A 26,583-nucleotide genomic window follows, 5' to 3' on the forward strand; every position below is an offset into this window, starting at 1 on the left:
TATGCTAAGTTACCTCGTCTGGCTAGCTGCGGCCATGGATGTCCGACTCTACGGCGTCAACCATGGAGTAGCTGATTCACCGGAATGCCCCGCCTGCGACACCAGCAACCACGTTAGCAAGCGTCTAGGCCTGATTTTTCTGCCCTGAAGCATGGGAGTGTCTCCAGGGTGTCTGGGTGACCCTTTTCATCTCAAGCTTATGTGCTGTAGTACCACGGCTCCCGATGTGAAAAGACATCGGCCACTGGTCACAGGTGAGGGCGGTACTTTTCTGTCAGTAGAAAGACGCGCAAGTTTCTCCGAAACCGACCGTGCCCGCAACTTGGTCCCAACCTCTCCGTTGTTACGACTGTCTACACACTGTACCGGGGTCTTTTGCTTCCTCTCCCTTCGCCCGACACCGCCGATTCGGTGTCGCCAGGCGCTTGTCGGGTATACCTCCGAGGCTATGAGGGTGTTCTCATCCAGATTACAAAGTCGCTCTGAATGTGAAGCCGCGCTGCATACGCCGCCGTAGCGGGTTCTTAAGTCGGGACGCCGTGTAGAGAGAGATCTGAAGGGTCTGACGTTAGCACTTTACGGCTCTCGATCATTTGGGCGTTGTACGTGCAAAGCTAGGACAGCCACAGTGGGACAGGGTGCCGTGGCTCGGTCCTATGATCTGGAGCTGAGCAGAGGGAAAACAGTGCCGCGCAGTCGGGACTTTTGTTGGGTATCCGACACCCCGAGCTGTCCGTGCTTGTTGCTAAGATACGCGACTCTGACACTTTCGGAAACACGATAACGGGCGGTCTCACGAACCGGCCAGAAAACGAATTATTTTTGCGTTTAGTGCATTCAGCTTGTGGACTGTCCTCCAGTTTTTGTTGAGGTAGTACACACGCGTGCTTCTACGCAAGTGCATGAACACAAAAAGCGCGTGGGAGACTCGCATCAGAACACAAAAGGCGCCTGGGAGACTCGCGTCACATTTTTCTGATTACACATTCTAGGGTTTAGGGTTAGCCGCAGTCAAAAAGTGTACAACGCCTGACAGGAGCCTGAAGCAGATGTCCACGCAGCCGGAGGTACCGTGTCATTCCAAAGTAACGCACACGACCAGTTCATAGAATCACGGTTCCTTGCGAGGCTGAATCTTGGACGGCTCTCCAGCAGCGTTGCTCCACATTTCGACACCAACCGGAAAAAAGTGTCGTAGATTTTCAGTTGAAGCGGAAGCATTTCTTTCTCTGGTATGCCTGATCTATCCGTATGAGGCAGAAAATCAAGGAGGAAACGTATAGAGTAAAAGGGGCGTCAATTTTACGACGAACCTATGAGACTCCTTACGCGCGGTAGCTCGCCTGTTCATGCATGTTTTCTGTGGAAGTATCCTCGAACTACACGTGGCACAGAGAAAGTCGTCGACAAAACTTCATGGCCTGCTCACCTGCACGGCGCGTGCTTCAACGCTACCTTGTCTGGTTGTTGGGAAATTTGTCTTTTTCGGGGCAGACTGAGACTGAAAACAAGGCTGTGTTGGCTCCGTTAGCTAATACGGCAGTCGCTGAAGTGCTCCAGTCTTGTTCTCTCCGGTGGTGGCTCTCTTCTCTCAGCAGCCCATGGGCAGACCCGCGAAGTCGCGTGAGATCACTGGTTCACAAATCTGCAATCGGACCTGATGAGTTGTGGCTTCTACTGTAAGAGTGAGGGCCAGTGAATGGAACAGGCGTGCTTTTTTGAGAAGGCTTTCCCTTTCTCGACGAGAGCGCGCGCAGACAACGCTCAACCTGTGGCCTGCTTGTCGTGTAGGCCCCCTTCCTATAATTTTCACGTAAAGTAGCTAGACACTCCCGGTCTCGCGTGTTTGCTATGTGTGCATCGAGGACATACTTTGTTAACGCGCACGCGTTGCCTCCTTATGGAGTCACGTAGCGTCGCATTCAAGTAGCTGTACACCCGTACTACCACGGTTTACATATGACAGCGCTGTTGAAAATGTTGTTAACATATGCACTTTTTCTACATTCCCGCACAAGCGTACACCCAGCTGTATGGACGTAGCGCTTCGCAGAAACGGGCGCAAAAAGAATTGAGCGTGCCCTCCGGCCAGCAGACAGCCTTAAGGGACGAAGCATCACAGCGGCGCGTATCTTGGTGCAGACAGGCATGGGTCCCACCGCAGAAGGGTACTGACTGGATATTACTCTTCAGGAATGAAACCACTCCCGGTAAACTTGTAATACGCATATGTATATATATATATATATTCAGTCACCCACCAGTGCGAGCGTGAATCAGTACGCAATGCATAAGCAATGCTCACTCCTCAAACACCCGTATCCTATATGCGTTTCGAAGATGAATCGTTTCCGCTGAATCGACTTTGTTAAGCTGTTAAATTCGAATGAATCTCTGTGAAGTACCGCTCTCTCTAAAGAGCTTGTCTCTACATCCTTTTCCCCACGTTTCACCTCAGTGTCTCCGCTGTCCCTTAACCAGTTTTTTTGCTTAGTGTTGTGTTCTTTCTAATTTTAGCTTTCGTCTGTGGTTTTGGGCACGGCTAAGGCCATCCGTCTACCTCACGATGTTGTTTCTACAGCGGCCCTTTTCTCTCTAACTGCCCCACCTCCTTGTCTGAAACGGAAACCCCTCGGTCTCCCAGCAAATTTCTTCCTACGGAGAACGGAAATCATGTTAGCGCGGAACCCGATGAAGTAGGAACCTGAGGAGGACGAGTCACGGAAAACTGTAGTCGTCCTGTGAAAAAGAGGGCAAACAGCACCGCCTCCGAGCTACCCCCCGTAGCTAATGCAGACATCTCTGCTAGTCTCCATTGGGAAAAGATGACGTCTCCAGCGACGAGTGACTACGGCGGAAACGAAAGCACACCGACGTTTGCCGTACAGCGGACTGAACCGCGATCCAGAAAAGAAGGCTTGGTTGAGTCACATGTTACGCATGCATTCGCAAGAAGGCGGTCATGAACAGCCAGTCAGAATTCTTCGACCCCCCCCTTCCGCGATCCTTTTCCCGGTCTGGTGTACAGACAGTTTTCCTCCTGTTACAGCCCTTCTTGTGGAGCAGACTTGGCTTTTGAGAGATATTCTTTCTGCTGTCGACAACTTGAGGTCCCACCTCTTCTTGGTACCACTTTCACTTTGGCTGCATGGGTTTTCTGGCGTTTTCTCTTCATAGGCGTGACTGCCAAGGCTTTTCTCTCTACGCCATGCACCGCATTCTTCCTGTTTCGTCCGCCTAAAGCGGGTCTGTCATTCGACGAGCCCTCGCGGTGCCGCCTTGTCAGTTCATACCTCCAGTCTGGATACTGCGGAGGAACAGAGTTCTTTATTTCACTGAACCATTATGGGGAACGGCGAGCACTGGAGGCGCAGGGAGTCCGGGGAGGTTGTGCCTCTGCCGGTGGTGCTCTCTCTACAATCTCATGTGGTGCGGAGCTGCGTCGGCGGCCCGGCTTTCACCTTCCCGCTACAACGGCAAGGCTTTCAAGTCGGCTGCATCTACACTACGCAGTTTGTAGACATGTATCAGCATGAGGGCACAACGCTTACGCCTTCCGCTCTTCGGACGCTTCTCGATGGCGTGTCGCCTACGCCTTCAGTTCTTCTCCGCAGAAGACAAGAGGGGAATAACTGGAGCGCCCGCTTGGCGCCGACGGGAGGAGGAGCTATTTCCGGGCCAGACTGTCGGGAAGCTCCCTCCGAGCCCTGTGACGGCTCGAAGAGTGAGGCGTCGTCAGCCCGTGCTCTTTCCGGATGGTCGACTCGACCACACGATTATATTGTTTCTGGTTTCATTGGTAACGTTGCTCTGGTCTCTGAGTTTGCATCCTGGTTGCGGAAACTCAGACAAGTTTACCATGAATGCATGGAATCAGTCCCGCTCTATCTCTGTGACCCTGTTCTTGGAGATCAAGGACATGTTTACGTACACCCGGACTGCCTTCCGGCCTACGCTAGCGTGCTACTGCCCTTGGCCGACATCATCACTCCCAATCACTGGGAAGCTCTCTGGCTCGTGTCGCAGAGACAGAGGAATATGCCAGTGACTGGACAGGACCCGGACTCAGATGGACAGAACCATTATGCTAAAGCTATAAGCGATCAAGGATCCTCTTCTTCTAAAGCTGGCACTGGATGGCACACCCTTCAAGCCGACCATTCGGGGGGTGATGTGGAGGCGCCTGTGACTCTATCAGAGGCTATTGACCTTGTAAACCGATTGCACAGTCTCGGACCAGAGGTTGTGGTGATCACCTCAATCGAACTCGCCGATGAGAACTCACCACAAGCGACCGAACCATCGTGCCAGAGTGGGCGTTCAACCCCAAACAGCACTCCTGCATTGCCGGCCTGGGAGTCATCTTCCCTCTCTCACTCTTCACTGTTTCTCGTGGCTTCTCGACAGAAAAGGGCATCTCCCCGGTGTACTCCATCTTGCTATAGATCCAGGATGCATAGATCGGACGGTTCAGAACCCCAAAGTACTGCCTCCTGTACGGAACGTTCTACCGTTGAAGATGAAAGCGACTCGTGTGAAACACTTCGACAGAAGCAGGTTCCTCCCGGAGACGGCGGCTGGTCCAGGAGTACAGACGGCGCAACACGGAGAGAGACGCAGGGACACACGTGGGACGACAGCAGCGGAAGCTTGCACAAGGAAACCTTTTCACAGAAGGGAGATAAGCTCTCAAAAGTGTCGTCGCCGCCCGCTCGATGTTCGTGTGAAGCACCTTCGCGTGGCCTGGCACAGAGTCACAAAAGGGAAGAAAACAAAATCGGATCAGTAGTAGAAGACGAGGAAGATGATGTGGTATATTTCATCCGTTTCCCTAAGCAAGAGGCAACCCTGTGTGGCTCAGGAGATCTCTGGACTGCTCTCTTTCTTGCGGCGTTTCATCACTGTCATTATCACCTGGGCAACGCCATTGAACGTGCTCTTGCCGGCACCCAAGTAAGCATATATGCACTTCTCAGCTTGTCGTACATCACGTCCCCTCAGGCAGTTCTTTAGTCAAGTAAGGATAGCATCCGGGGCAGCAGGTATAACCCACTTTACGGGGCGGCATTGTTACGCCTCGTTGGACTAGTACACAGGTTTTGGTGATAAGAGACTCAGAACCCAAAGCAACGGTGCTGCATTGGGATATGTTTTTGGTACCAGTTCTTTGTCGCCTTCGGTCTTCTACAGGCGGTCATTCAGAACACGATAAGACTCCATGGGGTCAAGAGCGAATGCGTTGACGTCATCGGCAGTTGTCAGGACATCGACGCTGCCCCAGTTGTCTATCCTGCAACTCGACTGCCTCGATCGGCCGCTGCTGTCTCTCGTGAGGCCGTGGACGAGAAATGATGATACCGGGGGGGTCGGGGGGGCGAGAGAGAAAATACGGAGGTTGAGAGTACCGGACGTACTTCAGCGCCTTCTCGCGCCGGTGACTTCTTCAGTTCGAAGTAAGCGCCCCACCCACCCTTCTACGGACGGTTGCTTTCAGGTCAATTCCTACTTTGTCAGCATAGCTCCTTCATTGTGCTGTTTGAGTGAAAGGCTTTCATACGCCTGATCGTCAGTTTCAGAACTGAAACAGGTATGATCTACATTCTCTACTTGCCTCGTTCCCAGTGGAAAGGTACCTAGAATTTCTTCGTGGTACAGAGAACGTAGCATGATCCGCTCTGTGGTTTAGATCGATTCTACTGTAAACCTGAGAGCGGGTCGGTACACTTGTGGTTTTTTTCCGGGATCGTTCTCGACGGTGCTTTGGGACGTCGTGGGTGACGGTCAAACGCGATGAGTTAACATCTTTCCGTTCAGACACTGGTGCCCGACAATAAGCTTCCTCACCGAGCACCGACGCAAGTCGTAGTGTTTTGCAGGGCTGTTTTCTGCAAACACTGTTTTCTACTTGATATGGAGAACCGCTGCGGCAGAGCCGCTGGTCTGACTTGTGCGCGCTTGTCAAAGCCCACCAGGCGCCGTACCCTCAGCAAAGGGCTGACGCGCTCCTGGATACTCAATTCTCGCACAACCCTACCCAAACCCACGAGTGCTGCCGGGATGTGTCCGGTGTGTGCCTGGTATCGCGACACGCTGCTAGAGTCCTCAAGCCTTTGGTGGCGATCACGACCGGTGACTCCGCAGTGCTCAGGGCGGCATTCTGTCGATATTTATGCGGGGTGGCCTGTACCACGCCCGTGGACAGCCAGTCTGGGCGAAGTTGGCAGCACAGGACGCAGCGGAAGTAGCGCCTTTTTAGGTTCGGGATATTCTTGAAGTTGTGGGTCTCGCCCCCATGTGGCTACTACGCGCGCCCCAGTACTGTCCTGACAGGTGTTTCTCTGGGGTAGGCGGGCGCAGCCAGTTCTGCCCGCTGTGGAGAGGGGGGGCATGGACAGTATTTTGGAGTGTCCGCCGATCGTCGAACTTGTACTATAAGTGCGGCGGGGTGTGTTCGTTCAACAGCCTTCACCGTTGCATGCGCGTGCTGCCTGAGCACGCGCGCATTTCCCTCAGCATGCTGGCAAGAAGTGGAAGGACCGTCACTCAAGACAGCATAAGCGAAACTGCCGGCTGCACCCCCGTCACTGATGCCACAACAACTGGTCCCATCGGGTGTTGGGGAACCGCTTGCGTTTTTAGACCGGAGTTGCGCCCCTCCTGCCTCGACGGCGCGGAGCCTGTGGCGTGTGGTTGAGCGAAAGTTTGAGCAGGGCAACTCTTCCTTACGAGATTGGTTGGAGTAATCGGACTCCTGGCGCAAAGAGGAACACGAGCTAGCGAACGTCGGCTTCTGCTAGGTCGAACTAAGCACTGTTAGTGTTTCCTTTGTAAGCTGCTATCAGGTTTATATTTAACACAGTCGAGCCCATGAAGTCTTTCTGCCCAGCTGGAAGTCGGCAACACAGCAACAGCGTCTCGCAGATGACGCCCCAAGGCATCCCCAGAAAGCAGTTGCGCTGCGTGAGCAGGCTGCGTCCAGACTGAGTGGACAGCGAAAGCCTAGCAGGCCCACCTGGACATTTCTGTACGTCTACCTGAGAACGTGATGGCATCTGTGTCTAGTAGACCGAAAAACGTAGGAGTAGGTACGTCGACAAAGTGGTGCCGCGGCCCAAGTAACATTCGCCGCAGGGTTCATTTTTTTCCATAAGCTGAAATTCCAAGAAACTTTGCCTCCAAAGAACAGAATGCTTTCGAACGTTCTTCATAGGAATCTCCCCCCCAAAGCATTCAACGAGCTCGGCCATCTCTTCGCCGGGGCCATCAGGGTGCGGTGGCTTCTTACAGTTTCAAATGACGTGTCTACGGTTGGGGTCACTTCGCTCTCTGTACGATCCCGTCACAGTAGTAGCCCCCTCCTGGACAAAGCCTGCAAGATAAACCATAGAAGCTTAACACAGCTTAGGGTTCTATTGACGTTTCGCCACTCCCCGTTAGCAAGTTCGCCACCTTTCCACCGCCGCCTAGCAACTCTTTTCCACTAATTCATTCGAAACGAAGCGACGGGAAACCTCGTGTGGTCTCCCTTCCCAAGAAGATTGCACCAAGTAACCATTCATTTCGCTGCGGTGCTGTGCGGCCGAGCAGGAGGAGAAAAGACGCTCGGACGCTGACGACAGAACGTCAGGAACTACAAGCAAGATAAACAGCTCCTCGGTAACTTCTCTCGAGACTCCGGATACAAAAAAAAGTGAGTTACAGCGACCATCCGCCAAAGTGCGAAGACCGCCGCGCATCAGAGCAGCCTCCTCCTGGAAGTCTGCATTTCCGCATACCAGAGTTCGCGCCAGCTTCTTGGCTCAATCCTCTACCTAACTGAATACAGACGGCCAGACCCTCGTGTTCCCAAGGCGTAAAGAATCTGATCGAAGGACGCGATTGTTCAGAGGTACTGGACTCGCTTCGTCGAGTAACCAAATGCGGAGTTCCTGGAAACATACAGAAAGAAGACGAAGCGCCGACCACGAGTGTAGACTATACTCTGTGCGGGCCCTCTTCCCGAACAAATTGTGAGAATAACTTCACAACGCCTAGCCCTCCCTTCCCTCTCCACCGAAGATTCGAGAGAAAGACGATCGAGGAACTGCTTTGTTCACCACAAGTGATGTTGTGGTCCTCAGGCCGCCCAAAGTTCCTTTGGGCTGGTGAATGGTAAGGCACCCTGATAGCTGAGAAACTTCCTAGGCGGGATGTGTACACGTGGTACCCACGCAGCGTGTAAACGAGGAAGGCGGTGCGCCTCCGAAAGAAAAAAGTAAAGAGACGCAAATGGATAAAAGCTTACATGGACAAACTGCCTGAATTCTTCGAAAGTCATTTGTTTCGGCGTGCCGTCAATCGATCCTCCCTTCAGATTTCCACCTGGAGGAGCGAGACCACGTACACCTGAAGTCCTAAGAATTCGGTGGCCTCCTCCCCATCTCGTATAAAACTGCCCCTGACTATAGAAGGAACAGATATCTTCATATGTAGGAGATTTTCCGGCACGAAACGGGGAGGGGGCAGTTGTTGACGACGGTTTCTCTTGGTCTCTCGCAGCTCCTCCTTTGCCAAGATCTGCTAGAAGACCGGACCGAGCTAATGCTTTGAAAAGGAGATGAGCGGGTACAGTCACACTTGAAGAAAGCGTTGACTTTTTTCCTCCCGACACAGTGGTGGAGGAAGTAGGTGTGGTTAAGGAAGAAGCCGCGCTTCTGTATATCGACTGAAGACGAGAATCTGATAGAGAGGGAGAGCCTCGTGTGAGTGTGAGATAAGTTCGGCTCTCTGAGGACGATGAGGAATTATATAGTGTTGACGGCAAAGTGCGATACTGGGAGAACGAGAGACATTGACTTGCGACCGGCGAAAAACAATGGTCTTGTTCAGGCAGAATGGAATAGAACCGGCCTTTCCTGTAAGGGAGGCTCACGGCGCCAACAGCAGGGATAGAGGGAGGTTTACGGCAGACGGCGGGACGACAACAACTCAGTCGGCACGAAGGAGAAGTCCTCGAGGAGGCAGAAATATTCCAAACGGCGTTACCGCCGCCAGCATATGATGCGAAGAGATGAGAAAGGCCAACTACAGCGGCGGGGGTAGACTGGGAGGAAGATGAGAGAACTGGCTCTACGAATCTCTCCATGACAGGAACGCAAGATAAGAGAGATGGCGGAAACAGATCAGTGGCAACTTACTACCACACAACGCGACCCATGAGTAATTAAAAAACCAGCTTTGTTCGGATCAAACTTGACAAGCGCGTACGCAAGGCATGCAACGGGAAGTTGACTGCTTCATTATTGAGAGGCCGCTCAGATGCCACGTGACTGTGCTTTCATTAGCCCCTAAGAGACAAAAGGTTCCACACTCCTTTCGTTTTCTCGCAACAGTGTCGGCGGTGTGTGACTTTATGTGAAAGTAGGTATGAGTTTGTGTGTCCGGAGAGAAGAAAGCTGGTCGGAACCCACGAAACAGAAGAAAGTAGTCTTCCTCGCATGCAGTCGAAGTTCCTCTCTTAGGCGGAAGCCAGACCTCTCCCTTTCCCCCTGACAAGAGAGAGGACGAGGAGAAAAGCGGTTCTTTCCACTTAGTGTTGCGTCTGCTTCCCTGACAGTACAAATTTCCCTAGTTGCTCCAAGTTACGCGCGCAGCAAGCAGGCGTCCCTGCCAGTATGCAAGAAGAAACAGGGACGCCGAAGTTTCTGGGTTTGGCAACCGGAACAACGGTGAGTCCGCCCGGGACGCACGGATAGCAGGTCTCCTGTGAATGGATTCCCTCATTATCGTGGCATATCTCGTTGTAAATTCATTATCGGCTGAACTGAGGCCAGTACGTGCGCAGTGCCAGGAAATCAAACCGGGCAGGCTAACAGTATGAAGCTTCCACGGGAAGGTCCGAAGTTGCCGAAGGAGACAACGGAGGACGTGACGTGTTCCTCTTCAACAAGGGGATTGTGACCGGTTGGGCAGGGTCGGCTATTACGTTGTGACCTTTCCAAAAGTGGCCGTGTCTGTCTAGAGTGCATAGGGTACTGAAGTAGCTCGCACTGGGTGACGAATTTTCAGAATCCCGAGATTCTCATCGGCCAACGCGATCCCCAAGGCCCGCCGGGTCCCTCGAGGCTCGCTCGTGTGTCAAGTGCATCCTTGTGTGACACTGAGCAGTCCGACTAGGGCTCCCTCAAACGTTGCATTGGTGCCACGCTGTATCACAGAGAAGCTACGTTGAGTGCCTGGCGCTTTCGTGCATCAGTGCGGATTGCACCAGCCTTCCGCAGTGTTTCTTACGCTGCAGTCTTTCTTTTAGAACCACACTTAGAGAGTGTCGTTGGCGAGCACGCATGGCGGCCACCGGTTGCGGTGAAACACCTGCCCTACCTCAGAACGGAGCCCTTCACACGGTCCACGGAAGCTCGGCTCTTGCTGACGCCCCCGTAGCTATTCAGGAGACCGAGCGCGAGGCCATACTTATACAGGCAATCTGACCCGAAGAAGGTTGCCGGGCCGCGCTCTAGCATGCAGCACAGGCGGGCAACCCGCTACCCACGGCGGGAAAAGTGCCTGCGGTTGTGGGAAGTCAAGTATAACCCGTCTCCTACGTAAGCTCGCTTCATTTTCCCGTCATTCTCACGAGACGCAACTGCGCCTCGTTGTACTGCCGCCTTTGCGAAACAGGACGCGCCATATTATGCCACCTTCTCTGCCAGTTGGCCAACAATGTTCCGCCGGGGTGTCCCCTCAACAGATTTTCCTTTTCAAAACAGTTGTACGTGCCACAAGACTTTCCGGCACTTGGCATAAATCTTGAACAGCCTCAGGTCAGTATAGAAAAAAGACTCGCGGCGTGAGAGCAAAGTCAGTTACAGGCTCTATCGGTCAGAAGGTTTTGCCCTTACCCTGGCCAGGTTCTTCAGAGAGAAAGGACACCACTTGAAGTCAGCTATACTACTCTTCTCTGGTCCCCGCCTGCCCTTTCAGTGGTACAGCATGCGTTCTAAACCTTTGCTCTCGCTCCGGCAAGTGAGCTCTGTGAACCCAGGGCCAGTGATGGTGGCTTCTGTTTCGGAAAGTGACACCTGCTTCATACTACTTACTCCCTAAACCCTAAACTGGCATAACCTCAAAGCAGAGAAGGGCACGCTCGAGCGATACCTCTGTCCGCAGTGTAGCTATTACCTCTTTGAAAAGTCAAACAAATGAGGTGTACACGCTGCAGGCGTCCCACCGTAGTTTTCTCTCTCACTCAAAAAACGTGTTCCCCTGACAAACACCAGAAGTGACGTGTTCTAGATCAGAATGCACAGACAACAGTTCTCCCGCAAAGAAAAAAACACGCACCTTAATGAAAAGGACACTGCAGTTCTCGGACTGCTTATTTTGTTTACCCATCTCTGCACTGAGTCCCTCTGTTTTGAAAAACCCTACGACTCCTTGGTCGGTTCACAATTCTCGTTGACAAAGAGGCACATACCAAGCTTCAATATACAGTTGTGAAGCACCGAGTCCTCGGGTGAATTCTAAAAATACAAATATAGTTCAAATAAGGAAAAAACTTCGCCGCAGACCTCCCGTACCGCGTGGTACTTTCCCATCCTGATAACAAGTACAGAAAAACACCCCCGAACGTTCAGCCCGGCTCTCACAGTGCGAAATGGTGATACAAAGGAGACTCTTGCCTCCTTGCTACTCAGATGCACATACAGACTCCCTCAGCCGTAGTTTTTGTCTGCAGCCGAAACTAGCCGCCCGCATGATATGATCTGCTATGAAAAACTTGGTTAACCCATTCCTTTTGACCCGTCCAGCACTCCTGTCTAATGGGGAATCCAGTATATAGCCCTCTTTCCTCTTTAGGGAGGAACGTTCTGCTCCGAGTACGACTATCCCCCAGTACCAGAACATTATCTTTCTCTTGTGCTCGGTCAACCCACGCTCCTCTGGATGGCGGCACTCCCCCCTGCCACTGTCCGTAGATTGCCGGTTTTACTAACTTTCTTTTTCTCATTCTCGACATCACCGAGCTCATCATTTGACCTCACCCGCCTCAATCCTTGGTGCTTCTCAGCTTTTCCAGAGGCACTTTTACTCTCTGGTGACGCGGAAGCGACAGAATTTGTCATGCCCTTATCGTCACGCTGCACGATAGGAGGAGGAACACCCTGTTCTCCGCCGCTGACTAGTGCGGCTCCCTGAACTCCTAGCCCACCTGCCCTCTTCATACTCAGCTTACCATCTGTCCCCCACTTTTGCTTCTGTCCCAGCGAACTATGAGGACGCGCTGCAGCCACTCTATTGGAGTTGTTCGAGGACACTTTAGATTGCTGAGGCTTTTTTGTACTGGACAAACCAAGCACGGGACGTTCACCGTTGCGAGGAATTCCTCCTCGTTGAATTAGGCACCCCATAGATTTGCTGTTGGACAACTGCTCGTGACTACCACTAGCAGGTATACCACAGACACCGTCCTCCCCCCGTTTTCCTAATGTCTTATCACCACGGTCTTTCGGAATCGATCTATTTCTCGCTCCGTCAGCGCTTGCCAATTTCGGGACATCTTTATCTTTCCGGCTACTTCCTCTCCTGTTACTGCCATCCTGCGATGGTGGTGAATTTTCGTCCGACACTGACCGCGATCCATCATCGCCCATCACCTGCTCAGCCTCCTCATCTTCGGTGTTCTCTAATGCTAGAGAGGAATTCAGTGGCCCGTTTCTCTCTGACTTCTCTAGAGTAAGACTGCTGTCACCACTATCAGTCTGCTGTCGATCTCGAGATGGCATCCCAAACATATTGTCGAGGGCCCCGTGATCGTCAATTTCGACATCTCCACGAGGACTTTCACGCAGTCCTGCTTTTACCGTCGAAACGGGTGACACAGGCAATCCTAGTGGTGAAAGCTCGTACGGTAACGTAGCACAAGGTGTGGCTGTACTGCTGCTACTACCGCTCGTACCACTTTCGGAATCTTCTGATAGAGACCTTGTCCGCCGGCGTGCGGGACTTTGACAGGTGAGAAGGCAGTTGCTCTCCCCTCGGTTCTCGGCATTCTTATGACTGACAGGAGTGCCTGCGTTATCATTCTCGTCCTCCAGATAGCTAGACACTGACGGCTTTTCACTGCCTTTTCCTTCCTTGTAAGGGCTTGCCTTTATACCCGTCTTGACTTTTCTCATCCACCTGCTACAGTTTCTCTCACACTCAATCTTCTGATCTACTTGGCTATCAGAAGTACTCTGATTCTCTATGATCTTGGACCGAGAAGGAATAGATACACTACAACTGTCACTACATGGGGTGGAATCGCCGCTACGTGCGGGGGGTGGTACCCTTGAGTGAATCTGCCAGGCTGCACTCGAATCCCTCAAACACTGACCTCCTTCAGTTCTGCTATTGACTACTGCTGTATGGTTCTCATCGGAAGAGAGAGTCCTCGCTTCGCCCTCCGGGTCGTTTGGGATTTCTTCTTGAAGTAAATGAAAACGGTTCCTGAAGAAACAAAGGAAGAGTCAGGTGACGAAACAGGAGTGAGAAGACAACAAACTCTCATCTACTAAGGGCCTTCCCCCGTACTTCTCCTATCATGCAAAAAGAAGGTTTCTGCGGGAGAGTGAAAGGAAACGAGGCAATATACTTCTTCCCGTTGCTATGCATACACAGATTGTTATGGAGCGGTCTCTTAATGAGAAAGAGATAGGACATCCAGTCAGCAGACAACAATGACAGGCATACCTCACTACCGTCGCACGTCCTCCGCAGGCGGGGTGTACGGTCTCCATTTTCTCATTTATAGACAGAGGTAATGGAGCTGTGAGAGTATGATTTCTATATCTACCTTTTGGCTACCACCACATGTAGTAGAACAGACATATATTGTCCAATTTACAAGGTCCCACGGGTAGTGCCTGCAACTATCTCTAGCACGGAAAACACAGGTCAGTACTCCGGTGAAGCATCATATGCTCGGACACATTGCGCCGGAGAAGAATCTGTCTTCTGGCCCCGGCTAGATAAGCTTTTCTGCTCTATGTCTAGCCATGTACACTAAGTGAGACTACATCTCCTCCCTGTCTGCACGCGTCTCTCCCTACTTTTCGTCCGCGCCTTTCCCTCTCCTCACGTTCCCTCCTCGCCTATATATTCCCTTTGTGCTGTTCTTCATTGATAGATAGCGAGATACACGCGCACAGAGATGCACGTCCACACCTACCGGAGAATTTCCGGAAGTCTAGAGAGATCTTCTACAGCTTTAGCAGCCCTGACGGAATCTTCTTGAGCCTTTTCTGCATCGGTCCGACTCCACCTCTCTTCAACATCCTTAACCAAGCATTCCTTACAACTACACCCATCCGAGACACCCAACGATGCGGTTGACAGCGTCTCTATCTCTCCTCCTGAAGATTCCTTTGAATTGCCCCGACCATCCTTGCTATCTGCACAACCAGAATGTTCTCTCAGAGAGTGATCCCCCACTGCGTTTTGTTCTCTTTCCTCAGAAAGACTGACGTCATCGCGCTTGGAGGAAAGATCAGAAGTGGAACTTGGAGGTTGTACGGACGAGGGAGAAGAAGACACTGGAGAGTTTTGGCTCTCTTTGCTGTGGCGACGTCCATAACTGCATTTGGTGGGAACCTGCAAGCAAGATAGAGAAAAGAACGGAAGAGGACGACAGAAAGAAGTCCTTCATGTGTTTTCTCTTGGGTATCGTCTGTTCACTATCCAAGACAGTTGATCCGAGACAACCTATCATACAGGAGAAGTGGTCAGTGAAAGACAGGGAAGAAAGAGAAACAAGAGAGTGAACAAAGAGATATTGCCGCTCTCGTTTCAATTCTCCTCTCTGTCGTTTCCGCATGCTTCCTTCCTTCACTCTTCCTCGGTCATGCCTTGTGTCCGTCCATCTGTGACATCGCCATCAACCTCCTGTTCTCTTTGTTCTTCTCCCTGTTCTTACCTGACTCAGGATTTCTCTGACAAATGCCCCGGCGCGTTGTTGTGCTTCTTTTATATCCTCCCTCCTCTGATTACGGGCATCGGATGTAAGAGATTGAATGATCTCCAGGGATTTCCCTATCTCTGCATGCTTTTTCACCTCATTTTCTTGCTGTATTCTCTTCTTCACTAGAGCCTTCTTGAGAGTATCTGCAGTTTCGTGGAAAGCCTTCTTATCTTGACTAAGAACTTCTCCGAGAGCCATGTCTATATTTTGCTGCGTGGAAGACATCTGTGCCTGCACCGTGAAAGGAGGAGAGAGAATGGGAGAGAAAAAAGGAATCTAAAGACAGACTGATCTAGAGCAGTGCATACACGACAAAATACCGGGACGTACCGTGATCTACTCACAGCTACACATGTATGTTTATACATGTGTAGACATATGGATAAAGACATATATATGAACTTCACGTTGTCGACGTCTTCTCAATCACGCACACGGATAGATGCCCCTCTCGAGCGAACGCAACAAGATACTCACGGAAAGACAGACAGAGAATCGGCGATGCATCGTAAGAGAAAAGAGTCAAATTGCTGAGGAAACCACGACCAAAAGTCCATGCTGAAGACGCCCCCCGGGAGGGGCTGACGATTCCTGTGGACTCATAGTAACTCTCTATATAGATACAGGAAGACATACATATACACTTTATGCATAGAACTTTCTACATCGCTTTACATATGAGAAGACGAGGAAGGGATGGAGAGATGTAAGAGAAAACAGTCATCCATGTCTTCGGCAAGACACCATCTTATACATACATATACATCACGGACAAGAGACTTAGCCGCCAAACTAGGTGCATGCATTCCCCCTGGAATTCTCAAACTGGCATTGAATGACCAGACATAAAAGTGTCTCTTCCGGCTACGCATGTTTCTGCAATATACCTCGATCTTCTGAAAACAGCACATACACAATAAAGCTTGTCCTACATATATACATATGTACTGAACCCGAGCGAGTTGGCGAGTCGTACTTGTAGGTGATCAAGATGGTCTCTCAGCCGTTTTCTTTCTTCATGCATCCGGTCAGTTTCTCCTTGGGCATGCGTAAGGAATGTTTCTCCTTGTGTTTGTATCTCTTGTGCTGTATGAAGGATATCCTCAAGACCTTGTAAAGTTTGTTTTGTTCTTTCTCTTCCAACCTGATGTAAGCCATCGGTTGCCGAACTGACCGCCCGACTTGTCGATTCTGTCCATTCTAGTTGCACCAGCTGTTCGCGTCTGATTTGCATGAGCTGATGCTGTAGGGACTGAATTTCTCTCTCCAGTTTTCTTTGATTTTCATCTTGAATGTTCTTGAACAAGACCCGAAGATTTTCTTGGACAGATGTCATGACAGGTGTCATAACATTCTCTTGGAAATCACGATCGTTCTTCTCTTTCCACGTAGCTAGCTGTGCAGCTAGCTGTTGGAGAGCATCGCATGTACTTGATGTATGTTTCGATTCCTGAGTTTCCCACTTGTCTACCAGCTGATGAACCTGCTCGACCTGCTTCGACTCTTGAGCATCCTTCAAACAAAGGTGCTTCTCGAGTTCTCTTCTCTTTCTTTCTTGCTCTTCATATCCCTCGAGGAAGACCTTCTTCGTTGATGCCCAGGTATTCATTAAGTGTGTCCTTTCGAGCAAATCCTGACTGGCTAGCTTATCTTTCCAGCCATGGAATGTCTTCTCATTCTCTCCTTCTTTGACTCGGAGATCTTCTAAAACTTTCTTGAGACTCTCCTCTCTTCTCTCGTAGGTCTTCTGATGGACACCAAGCATCTCCTCTTGGCAAAATCTTTCCATGTCTTCATTTGCCGCTGTCATCCAGACAGTTCTGTCTTTTTCAAGACCCACCAAATCTTTGAGAACTTCCTTCAATTTCACATCCAGTTTCTCTTGTTTCTCTAGAAACCCGATCAACGATTGATCTAATCTCTCACTGAACTGTGTACAGGTCTTTCTTACGGAGCCTTGACGTCTCTCAAGTATCTTGCGATATTCACATATTTTCAAGAGATCGACAATAGCCTCATGTAAAGACTTCCTCACGGATGACACTGTGATTCTCTCTTGTCGAAGTTCTAATAGGAAGTTCTCTGTAAGGAAAGATTCCTTTCTTTCAAGGGTCTTTACCTTCTCTTTCAGACGTTGATTCGAATGCTGGGCTTTCGTCAAGTCGCCTACAGTCTTTTCATATAATCCCTGTAACTTTTCTCTCTCTCTCTTAAGTCTTTCATATTCTCCTTCAAGATGGAGAAACTTCTCTAGACGTGTATTCAAATGAGAGAGATCAGTTCTTTTCTTCTGCAGATCAAGTTGACACAGACGGAGTTCCTCTTCCTGCTGGAGAAGCTTCGATTCCTGCTGTTGATAAATAGGAAGAGGGAGAAAAACACCATCCTTTTCACGTTGAGAGGACAAGAGAAGTTTAAGCTGCTGATTTTCATTCAAGAGAGATGAAAGAAGTAAAGATTTCGAATGTCGGAGGGTCTTTACGGGAATGTTCTGAATACTCTTGGCCCGATAGGCATAATCTGAAGAAAAAGAAGCGAAAGAAGAAGAGGGAGAGGAGAAAAGGATGAAAGGAAGAATGCTGGCTAAGCAAGAGAAGAGAGAAGTATGTGAGAAATGAGATAGCTTGGTGAGAAAGGAACGAAAAGAAAGGGAGGAATGAAAAATATAGAAAAGAGAAGAGAAGACTGCGTATTGAGATGCAGCCATGAGAAGAGAGAACATCACGAAGGAGTTGCAAAGCTTGGGTCTCGTCTCTGGAGGTGCTAAGAAGTTACGAAGCCTCCTAGTATACGGCGTTCATCGAAAACTCACGACACGGCGTGGACAATACATTTACTCCATATACAGAATATACATACATGCATGCGTGGAGAAGAGGAGTCATATATGTGCGTAGGGGCATACATATATATGGGGCAGGCAACTACATCTCTAAGCTTATTGAAGGCAGCCGACTAGACTCTGCTTTATACCAAGAAACGACTTCTGAAAGGCACAAATCCATGCGAGGTACCCTTCATATCCATAGACACATCTCTACTTACATACAGTTCACACATGTATGTATTCAGACCTCGTATTCATGTCCACATATCTATATATATCCCTATCTATACATATAGACGTATGCATGCACTGTAAGATGAGCGAATTCCTCTTCAGAAGAGTGTATACATGTAGCTCCTTCACGCGTGTGTAAACTCCAGTAATGACTGTCGAGGCAACAAGAAAGGGAAAAGGAAATTCTTATATAACATGCACACACGACATACACCTGATGAACATATACATGAAGATTCACACCAAATACGTATAAGGTTCCCTACCCCCAGCTGGTAATCCTTCTTTTCTCTCTCTCTGTGTATATATACTAAGCAGGTATCATATCGCATATGCCAATCCAGCCTGTATCTATGTATACATATGTATTTATGGAGAGAGAAAGGAACAAGGCTTACCGAGTGTATTGATGGTTTCTTCCACCACATCGTCAGCGGGTGAGATAGTAGCGATAAGGCAAGTCTTCGTACATCCTCCAAGACTATCTTGTAATAACCTTGTGAGCTTACTATCACGATACGGTATATAAGACGAATTATCGACAAGCGCATTGATACATCGACCTAGAGTTAAAAGAGACTTATTTATCGTTAAAGCTTCTCGCCGTCTCTTCTCTTCAGCTGTCGATCCCCAGCTCTTGTAAATGTTCTCGCTCCCTGTAACCGAAAAGACAGAAGGTGCCTCCTACATACATACATCTACAAATGCCTACACCTACGGAATCATGTGTGCTGTCCATGGTGGGAAACTTTTTGATGAATGAAAGGAAGAGGGAAGCGGACACACAGAATATACTATATATACATGTTACATGAATATATATATATATATATACGTCAGTGTATGTCCTGCATGGGCCATATAACTGATAGGAGCAGAGACGTCTACGCTGTGTTAGTGACGTAAGAATCATGACTTCCGGATGCAGAGACGAGAGAAAGAAAGAATGGGAGAAGAAGCTTGATGTCGCAAGGAAAGAAAAAGACGACAAAGGGAGACGAACAGGGCGTTGCGTAGAAGATACAGAGATAGGCATTCCCATGTTGTTACAGAGAAATGAAGAGGTTCCGCACTGAAACAAATAGGAGAAGTGAGTGCTCACTCACTATGGACCTTGCTCCTCTAGATAAGGAAGAAAGATGGGGATCGGAAAAAAAGAAAATGCAAATTTTGAAGAACTTCGTCGCAGAAATAGCAAGCCTTAGATATGACTTGCCAGGTGGGACACTCTTCATGAACACGTATCTCAGTATTATCATACCTGCTAGATCAACTAAGTTGAGTTTCCCGATACGAATAACTTCCTCTTCAGGTGTATGTACACCTGGTTTGATGACCGCTTCCAGCATATCACCTCCTCCATAACTCTTTCCTTTCACTCCACTTTTTGATCCAGTTGAACTCCCACTTTTCTTCTGCGTCATCTTATGATTTCCTTTCTTTCTCCACATTGTACTATCACCTGTCTTTCCTTCGCCTGTTTCCCCTCCGCCCTCTCCACTTCCTTCGCCTTTGAGAATAGGATCAAGATCTGTCGTTCTTGTCGCAGATTCTCTTATGCAGACAGAGATAGAGAAGATGGTATGACTCCTACTGCTTCTCGAATTCGCGCTACTTGCCGCGAAAGATCTTCTTGGAGCCGCTTGACGAAGCAAGTTAAACACATCTTTTTCTGAATGGACTTCTTTCTCTTCTAGGCCGTCCACTCTTACTACACCTCGGCCTTGTTGATGTGTAGAGGAAGAAGAAGAAGACGCAGAAACACCTCGAGAAGAAGAAGACTGATGGTTGGTGTACCCTAGTGAGGGAATGGAGTTTGAGAGATCTTCATAGATTCGTAATCGTGGTTGAGTAGTATTATTGTTGTTCAGGACAGCAGAAGGAACCGAAGAAGATGTCTGGGAATCTGTCGAAGGAACATCAAACATCATAGACTCCGCCTCATGACGTCACAAGCACATTAGAGAAACAGACGCACTTCACTTCCTTCACCCTTCTCTCTCCGATACATCCCGATATAGAAAGATGCGCATCTATAGCTGAACCAAGAGTAGAAAAGCATAGCATCGAGAAAAAGAAAGGCAAGTCTACAGCATTCTGTTAGTACAATGTGCTTTCAATCAGCAAGCGGACCACCAAGAGAAATCAAGGAAAACGCCGCTCTGTCTCTCTCTCTACATACGTCACCCCTACACGAGGGCGTAATTATGTACGATATATGATCTGTGGTATATGCGCATACGTACATATATATGTATATATACATAGAGACAGAATTACATGCACAAGCAAGCGAGGCATTTTACGCGGATGACTGGAGGATGCTCATTCATGAGTCGAAGCAGTTATAAAAGGGAGATTGTCTCTTGACTTCTGTTCTTATTACCAGGAAGATCGGAGGCTGTAGATGCCTGACTGCTTGCAGCAGATACAAAGCCAGAGAGGGCAGAAGAAGACGAAGAAGAAGGGGGAGAAGAAGACGATGAAGCGAAGAGATCGATCAATTCTTCATTGTAAATCTCAAGAAAAGAACAGGTGACCGTATACTCGCTAGGTGGGCGATTCTGCTGCCGAAGCGAATTGAAAATCCTTTGAACGGATCGAGCTACGAGACCTACGATGCAGGCATACACACGTCGAAAGAGAAAGAAAAAAAGAGAAAGAAAAAGAAACTCAGGGCGGAAAGAAAGCGAGGTGATTCAAGACGTACGCGTACTCCAGTTGGCATCCTGTTTTACGTAACGAAATAAGAATTAAGAGAACTCATGTGTACATACACCGCACTTCAGATCTACGGCAAAACGTTTCCCAAGAGATGCTGATCAAATTTCTAGGAGGTGTCTTTCGTGTCACACAGTTCGGTGCCCAGCCGCATGTCCGTGAACGGTTGACAACATAGGTCTACCACATTCATAGACAGATTTAGAACTAGGCAAAACAATCAGACTTGCGTGCGAATGCGTGCGTACACGCGTTCCTCCGCAGGTCTCTGAATGCCTAGATCCACACATACACACAAATCTGGACAGTGAGATCGACACACCGCCCCTACAGCAAAGTAAAGACAAAACGAAAGGTTGACAGATGGATAGCCAGAGGAGTACATACCACAATCTGAATCTTGATCAACATCTTCTAGATTGTGATAGACAGACGCCGCCCCATTCAACCCTTGTGCGCCTTCGACTGTATACGTCTTTCCTGTCCCCGTCTGCCCATATGCAAAGACCGTACAGTTGAAGCCTTGGAGAACCTAAAGCAGCCACAAGCAAGAAAAAAGGAGACGAGAGAGATGTTTAGGAAAACCAATCAGAACGAAGAAAAAGCGAAGACACAAAGGAGACGGGATGTCGCTGTGCTTTTGGCCGGAGCGGATGCTCTCTAGGACTCTCTAAGCAGGAAGAAACTCCATGCACCCAGGTACACACATACATGCGAAGTGATCTGTAGGCTACAAAACACCTGTGAAAAGAAGAGATACGAAAATACACTTGAGCAACTTTCCTCTGTATCAAAAAAGCATAGACTACTTCTCTATCTATATATATAGCATACAGGTATCCGCCTTATACTATGTTTCTTGAAGACGCGAGAAGCGTCTGCTACGACTGGCTGTATACAACTTTCATCAAGCACGTTCCGTGAAGCGATTCGCGCAGAGAGTTGTTTATACGCAAGAGAGTGCTGAAGAGAGAGAGGAGACGACATTAGTCGAGGAGGCGACTAGAGAGAAAAAGCGACAAAAATCAGTCCAGTAGCGGATGCCACCCGTACAGTGTACTTACACCAGAGAGACGGAAGAGGGGCCGTGTATGTTGTTCACCCGCTAGACACTCGTCGAGAATCATGAAACCTTGGTGTCAGCTGGAAACTGAAACTATGTCTTCGTGGGAGTGTCATTCGGCTGAAACTCCGAGGTAGAAGAAAACAAAGGAGGTCATGTAGAGAGTAAAGAAAGAACAAGAACATCCCTATCGAGCTCTTGTGCGGGTTCGTCCCTTCCACTGCATAGACACCTGAAAACCAATATTAACCTCGACCCTACCAATGCTACTCCGCTACTGTAAGGTGACTGTGCCCTTCCCCTCCGGATGAGCCATCGAATCCACCATAGCCGTCCGACTAATGGTACTTGGTAGTCTTGTAAAATGTAGTTACCTCTACAAACCGTAGGTACCTGTGTGTGCGCACGTGCGGGCACCTCCATAGAGGAGGCTCTCGTGACAAAGAGACACCCTGAATATCTTGATACCAACCAAAAGAAGAGTCTGATCTTACCTCATCGACAAGAGGCTGGACATGCTTTTCAAAGAGCTGTTGTTGCGTCGTGCTAACAGGACATACACCATCAAAACGGAAGACCTTACTACTATTACTCACCAGCCCTCCCCCTCCTTGTCCTCCTCCTCCTCCTGATGAGAAACTTCGTCCGCCACCACTGCCTGGGTTTCCTCCTCCCGCAGCATTATGATGGCTATAAGAGTTGTTGCCTTTAGTTAACCTTACAGTAACCTCGTTTGTCTCTTCACAGAGATCAACAACGCTCATACATCTTCCCCTTTCTTCTGCAGATGTCATAGGCCGACATCTGACGATGACTTTGACGTGAACTTTACTTTGATTGAGAGAAGAATGGTGCCCTCCTCCTCCTGCAGGTCCTCTTCCTTTCGATTGATTCAAGAGGCCGCCATTGTTATTAGATGTGTGCTTTTGATGATGGTGAGGATGAAGACTGTGACTGCGACTGCTACAGTTACTGCTGGGAGAGGAGAGGGAAGAAGAACAAGAAGCTTGAGATGGGAAGGAAGTTGAAGGTGCAGACGATGAGGGTTGAGAAGAGGAAAGCGAGGGAATCTCACTGGTATGACTTGATGAACAAGGAGGAAGAGGTGGTAAGGAAGACGAAGAAGATAAGAGCGGAGGAGGAGAACTAGACGAGAAAGAGGGAATTTGAGACGAAGTTGATACAGATGACGAGGGTGACATGTCTCTAGAACGATGGATTCCGCCGCCTCCAGCATTCAGTTTCTTACGAGACAAGGACGCAGCTAATGGTGTATGTGTATGATGAACAATGTAGCGATGACTAGATACAGAAGACACGGACGCAGGAGGTGCCGTTAAAACAGGGGAGGATGTTAAAAGGCTTTCATTTGGATTGGGAGGGCCAGGAGGCCAGTCATTGTCATCATCAAAAGATTCTTCTGATGCATGTACAGCAGGTCGACGGGGGGAAGAGGGAGAGCACAAAAGAGAAGAAGATAGTCCTGAGTATGACGAGGACGAAAGTTCCTCCTCTCCTAACAAGCCAGGAGGAGGGGAAACGGGTGGTGGTGAAGAAGAAGAGGACGCCATGGTTTTAAAGAAGATACGAAGTACTCGAGTGTGCGTTTCCCGTCTCGAACACACGACGAGAGATTCTCCCTTCAGCTACTCGCGTATCTGGCTTGAGCACAATCAAGCTTCTAGATGGTGAAAATCGAATGGCCTCATGAAAATTACCCGTCCAGAGAAACCTCTAGAAGGACACCTAGTAACCATAGAGCCATTGCGCTATGAAGAGGGTTCTTTCTTCTATCTTTCTCCGGCAGCGCGCCCCCTCCATATCCACGTAATGGGGAGATTTTGTTTCCTTCGGACTTCAAGCAAAGAAAAAGAAGCCATGAACAGTGGACTGACTTCGAAGCGTTGGTGACAAAAAGAAGGAGCCTAAGAGGAGAAGCAAGACAAGGTCGACGATGACAATGAGATCTCTTGTAGACGGGTAGTTAGTTGGTAAGCCATGGTGGCTCAACGAAAGTGTCGAATCTTTGGAAAACGAGAAGGGACGGAAGAGGAGAACCTTAGTTTATGTCCGCTGTCTTGTTGACGTAGCAGACAGAGGAGCAAAAGTTTCGAAAAGCTCGGCAGATGTTGTTCTGTAGGTTCGTAGAAAAAATGAATGAAGCAGTGATCGAGCACAAGGAGACAAGGAGTAAGAGGAAAAGAGAGGACAAGAGATATCGGGGTTGACCTGGCTACATCCCTTGTCCTTCATCCTGGGCTTTCTGATGTTTCGGCAGATGGCTGTGTACGAAAACTGTTCCCAGTAAGGCTCTTTCTATAAGGGGAGAGACTGGCAAAGTCGGCGAGAAGACAACGGCACATCTGCGGGCCCAAGACGAAAGCGGAGAAAGTGGGATATCTATTCGTGTGTTTGTTCGAAAATTCCTCCCAGGACCTCGGAACTAACGAAGACAGAAACAACGGAGTCGATCGTTGTCTTGTCGCTTCCTTCGGAGCCTCCTTCATCAAGAAGGGGAGCGACGCGCGCTGGAAAGCTGCACAATCTTGTTCCTCCGCTTGTTCGGGTTAGGGAGAGAGGAGAAAGTAATGGTAGTTAGTAGTCCTACTCTCGACTCCTAGGACCGTAAAAAGTAAAGTGACAAAGCTGGACAGTCAATCTGTCCCGAAAACGAAAGATGCATTGACAGTCGGGAATCTGAAAAGGGAAATGTAGGCGGTTGTCTAGTTCTGTCTTCATCTTTCAGAACCTGCCCCGCCAAGCACCTGCTTGGATTCCGGATCCAAGAGAAAAACAATGTCGAATGAGAAGAAAAGACGAAAGGGGAGGGCGCGGGAGGGGGGAGGGGGTGAAGAAGGGAGAAGAAGTAGACAGGGAAGACGAGGGGGGGGAGCCTGCTGGGAGCCGGGGAGAGGTTTCAGAAAAGAAAGAGTTGTTCGATGTGTATCATCAAAAACTATTCTTATTCGAGTACGTTCCCTTCAGACTACCCCACCGCCGAAGAACTCGGCAGTGCAAATTATGCCTAGCTATGTTAGACGCGCTAACGAGTGATCTAGCGGAACGAAGAGCACACACAGATCGGATTGGGAGAGAAGAGAGGGTTCGCCGGTGTGCCGGTAATGGAGCAAGAATAAAACACGTTGCTTGAGGTCAGATCGCCTTCATCATTCTCTTCATGCAGTCAACCGTTTATGAGCGAAAACGTGAAAGAAAAGGTGCTAACATAATGAAGGCAGGAAACGGAGAAGAGGCGCTTACAAGTATTGTTGTAGGTGAAGGTCCTTTTCGGAGTATTTTGTGAAGTCTGACAAGAACAACAGAGAAGATAAATCTGCCCTCCTGTTCCATGGTGGTAACGGCTGTTCACCGAATACACCCGGGAAAAAAATTGACCAGTCCCCCCATAGGGACAGACAAGACAACGCAGGCAGACATGTAGCCAGGTGTATGTACAGCGGCGTAAGTGACGGCGTGCAATGGCAACTGAGAAGGCAAGGGCGTCTCAGGTTCTTCGATCGTCGCGCTCTAAACAATATTCGAGTACCACATATCGCGCACCCCTTCCTTCGTTTAATAGTTGTGACAGGTTGTCTGTTAGGAAAAGTTCACTCGCTCTAGAGGGAGGGCCAAGGCTTTCTCCTTGCTCGCTGTTGTCGCGTATTGGAAACCTGTTTGAAACCGACTCCCCAGAAAAAAGTTGTGCTGGATAGTGCTGAACAAAACAGGCCAACGACCCCTTCTTAGCCGGGAGGTGGCGCTCTTTTCTCAGTTCTCTACTACAGTCCTTTTTCTATACGACTGGACAATCGATAGAAGTACCCCTGGGTCGAAGCAGAGACCTCCAGAACCACTGCCCTAGTCCACGTGAGTGCATCTTTCCAACAGCACAAGACCGGGTCCTTGTGCTGTCGGAAGGATACACTCCTGTTCCGATGGTGAATGGCAAGAGTGACCAGTCAAATCTGGAACGCAGGAGACCTTTGGTCTGAATAGAAAGATGCTGACGTAACACAGCTCTTCGTGTACCCATTAGAAGGGCAGAGGGGAGCAGGGCGCAATGACGGAGGTTTGATCGTGGTAAACCCTAGAATTCATCTTCAGCGTGACTTGCATCTTCGGACACCACTCGGTATAACAGCGCAGCGAAAGCGCCGCTCCGAGGGGACTTGTAGAACGGTGTGCCAGCAATTTTGCACACAGCGGTGTTGCTGTAGATACTTCGATCTCTATAAGCTGACTAAGATGCCACAGCTCATAAATACGGTCCGAGACATACTGTATCGGGTACGGTGCAGGTATCTGTACTGAAGATTCAGCTCCCTTTATTGTCTCGAGGAACCAGCACCCGCACAAGTAACTCAACGGAACTAGAGACCTGCACCGGGGAGCCGCTACCAAAACATGAAGCCAGTACATGTGTATCGATGACTAAACATGGATGGGTTCGGTTTTGCATTGGTTGCGTATGTCTGTTTGTAGACTCTATTTTTTCATTGCTTTCAACGTGCAAAAGTTGGCTTGGAAGAAGCCATTGGGCCAAATTGGGTTTTTGAGATTTGTCGTTTCGGGTCTAAACCCTCACGTGGAAAATGCTGTTCCTATGTGTCTCATTGAGAATTGGTGGTGAGTGCCGTGCTCTCTGGCTATTCCCGAGACTTTAACGCGGCTGTCAGACACTGTCATATATTCAGAGGATGGCCATTCTTGCCAACATGTGGAGACGCCCCACCCATTCACCTCTACATGAAATTCCTCAAT

At 49.3% G+C, this 26,583-nt stretch overlaps 3 protein-coding genes across 3 annotated transcripts; 1 reads left to right on the forward strand and 2 right to left on the reverse strand.

The window, feature by feature from the left end:
* Window positions 1–2,982: 2,982 nt before the first annotated feature.
* Window positions 2,983–5,807, forward strand: CSUI_003883 (pyridoxal kinase). The gene is made up of 2 exons (XM_068064078.1): window positions 2,983–4,953; window positions 5,191–5,807. The coding sequence occupies exons 1-2, from the start codon at window positions 3,346–3,348 to the stop codon at window positions 5,350–5,352; spliced, it is 1,770 nt and encodes a 589-aa protein (XP_067923948.1). The 5' UTR covers window positions 2,983–3,345; the 3' UTR covers window positions 5,353–5,807.
* A 1,085-nt stretch (window positions 5,808–6,892) lies between these two features.
* On the reverse strand, window positions 6,893–9,435 carry CSUI_003884 (uncharacterized protein). The gene is made up of 3 exons (XM_068064079.1): window positions 8,285–9,435; window positions 7,776–7,928; window positions 6,893–7,369 (listed from the first exon to the last, which is right to left on the reverse strand). The coding sequence occupies exons 1-2, from the start codon at window positions 9,122–9,124 to the stop codon at window positions 7,812–7,814; spliced, it is 957 nt and encodes a 318-aa protein (XP_067923949.1). The 5' UTR covers window positions 9,125–9,435; the 3' UTR covers window positions 6,893–7,369; window positions 7,776–7,811.
* A 1,761-nt stretch (window positions 9,436–11,196) lies between these two features.
* Window positions 11,197–24,842, reverse strand: CSUI_003885 (kinesin motor domain-containing protein). Its single transcript, XM_068064080.1, has 9 exons — window positions 22,317–24,842; window positions 21,147–21,291; window positions 20,425–20,652; window positions 19,300–19,944; window positions 18,437–18,694; window positions 15,954–17,497; window positions 14,933–15,208; window positions 14,189–14,610; window positions 11,197–13,467 (listed from the first exon to the last, which is right to left on the reverse strand). The coding sequence occupies exons 1-9, from the start codon at window positions 23,391–23,393 to the stop codon at window positions 11,904–11,906; spliced, it is 6,159 nt and encodes a 2,052-aa protein (XP_067923950.1). The 5' UTR covers window positions 23,394–24,842; the 3' UTR covers window positions 11,197–11,903.
* Window positions 24,843–26,583: the final 1,741 nt, after the last annotated feature.

Source organism: Cystoisospora suis (genome assembly GCF_002600585.1).
Source record: "Cystoisospora suis strain Wien I chromosome Unknown contig_1749, whole genome shotgun sequence".
Lineage (NCBI taxonomy): Eukaryota > Apicomplexa > Conoidasida > Eucoccidiorida > Sarcocystidae > Cystoisospora > Cystoisospora suis.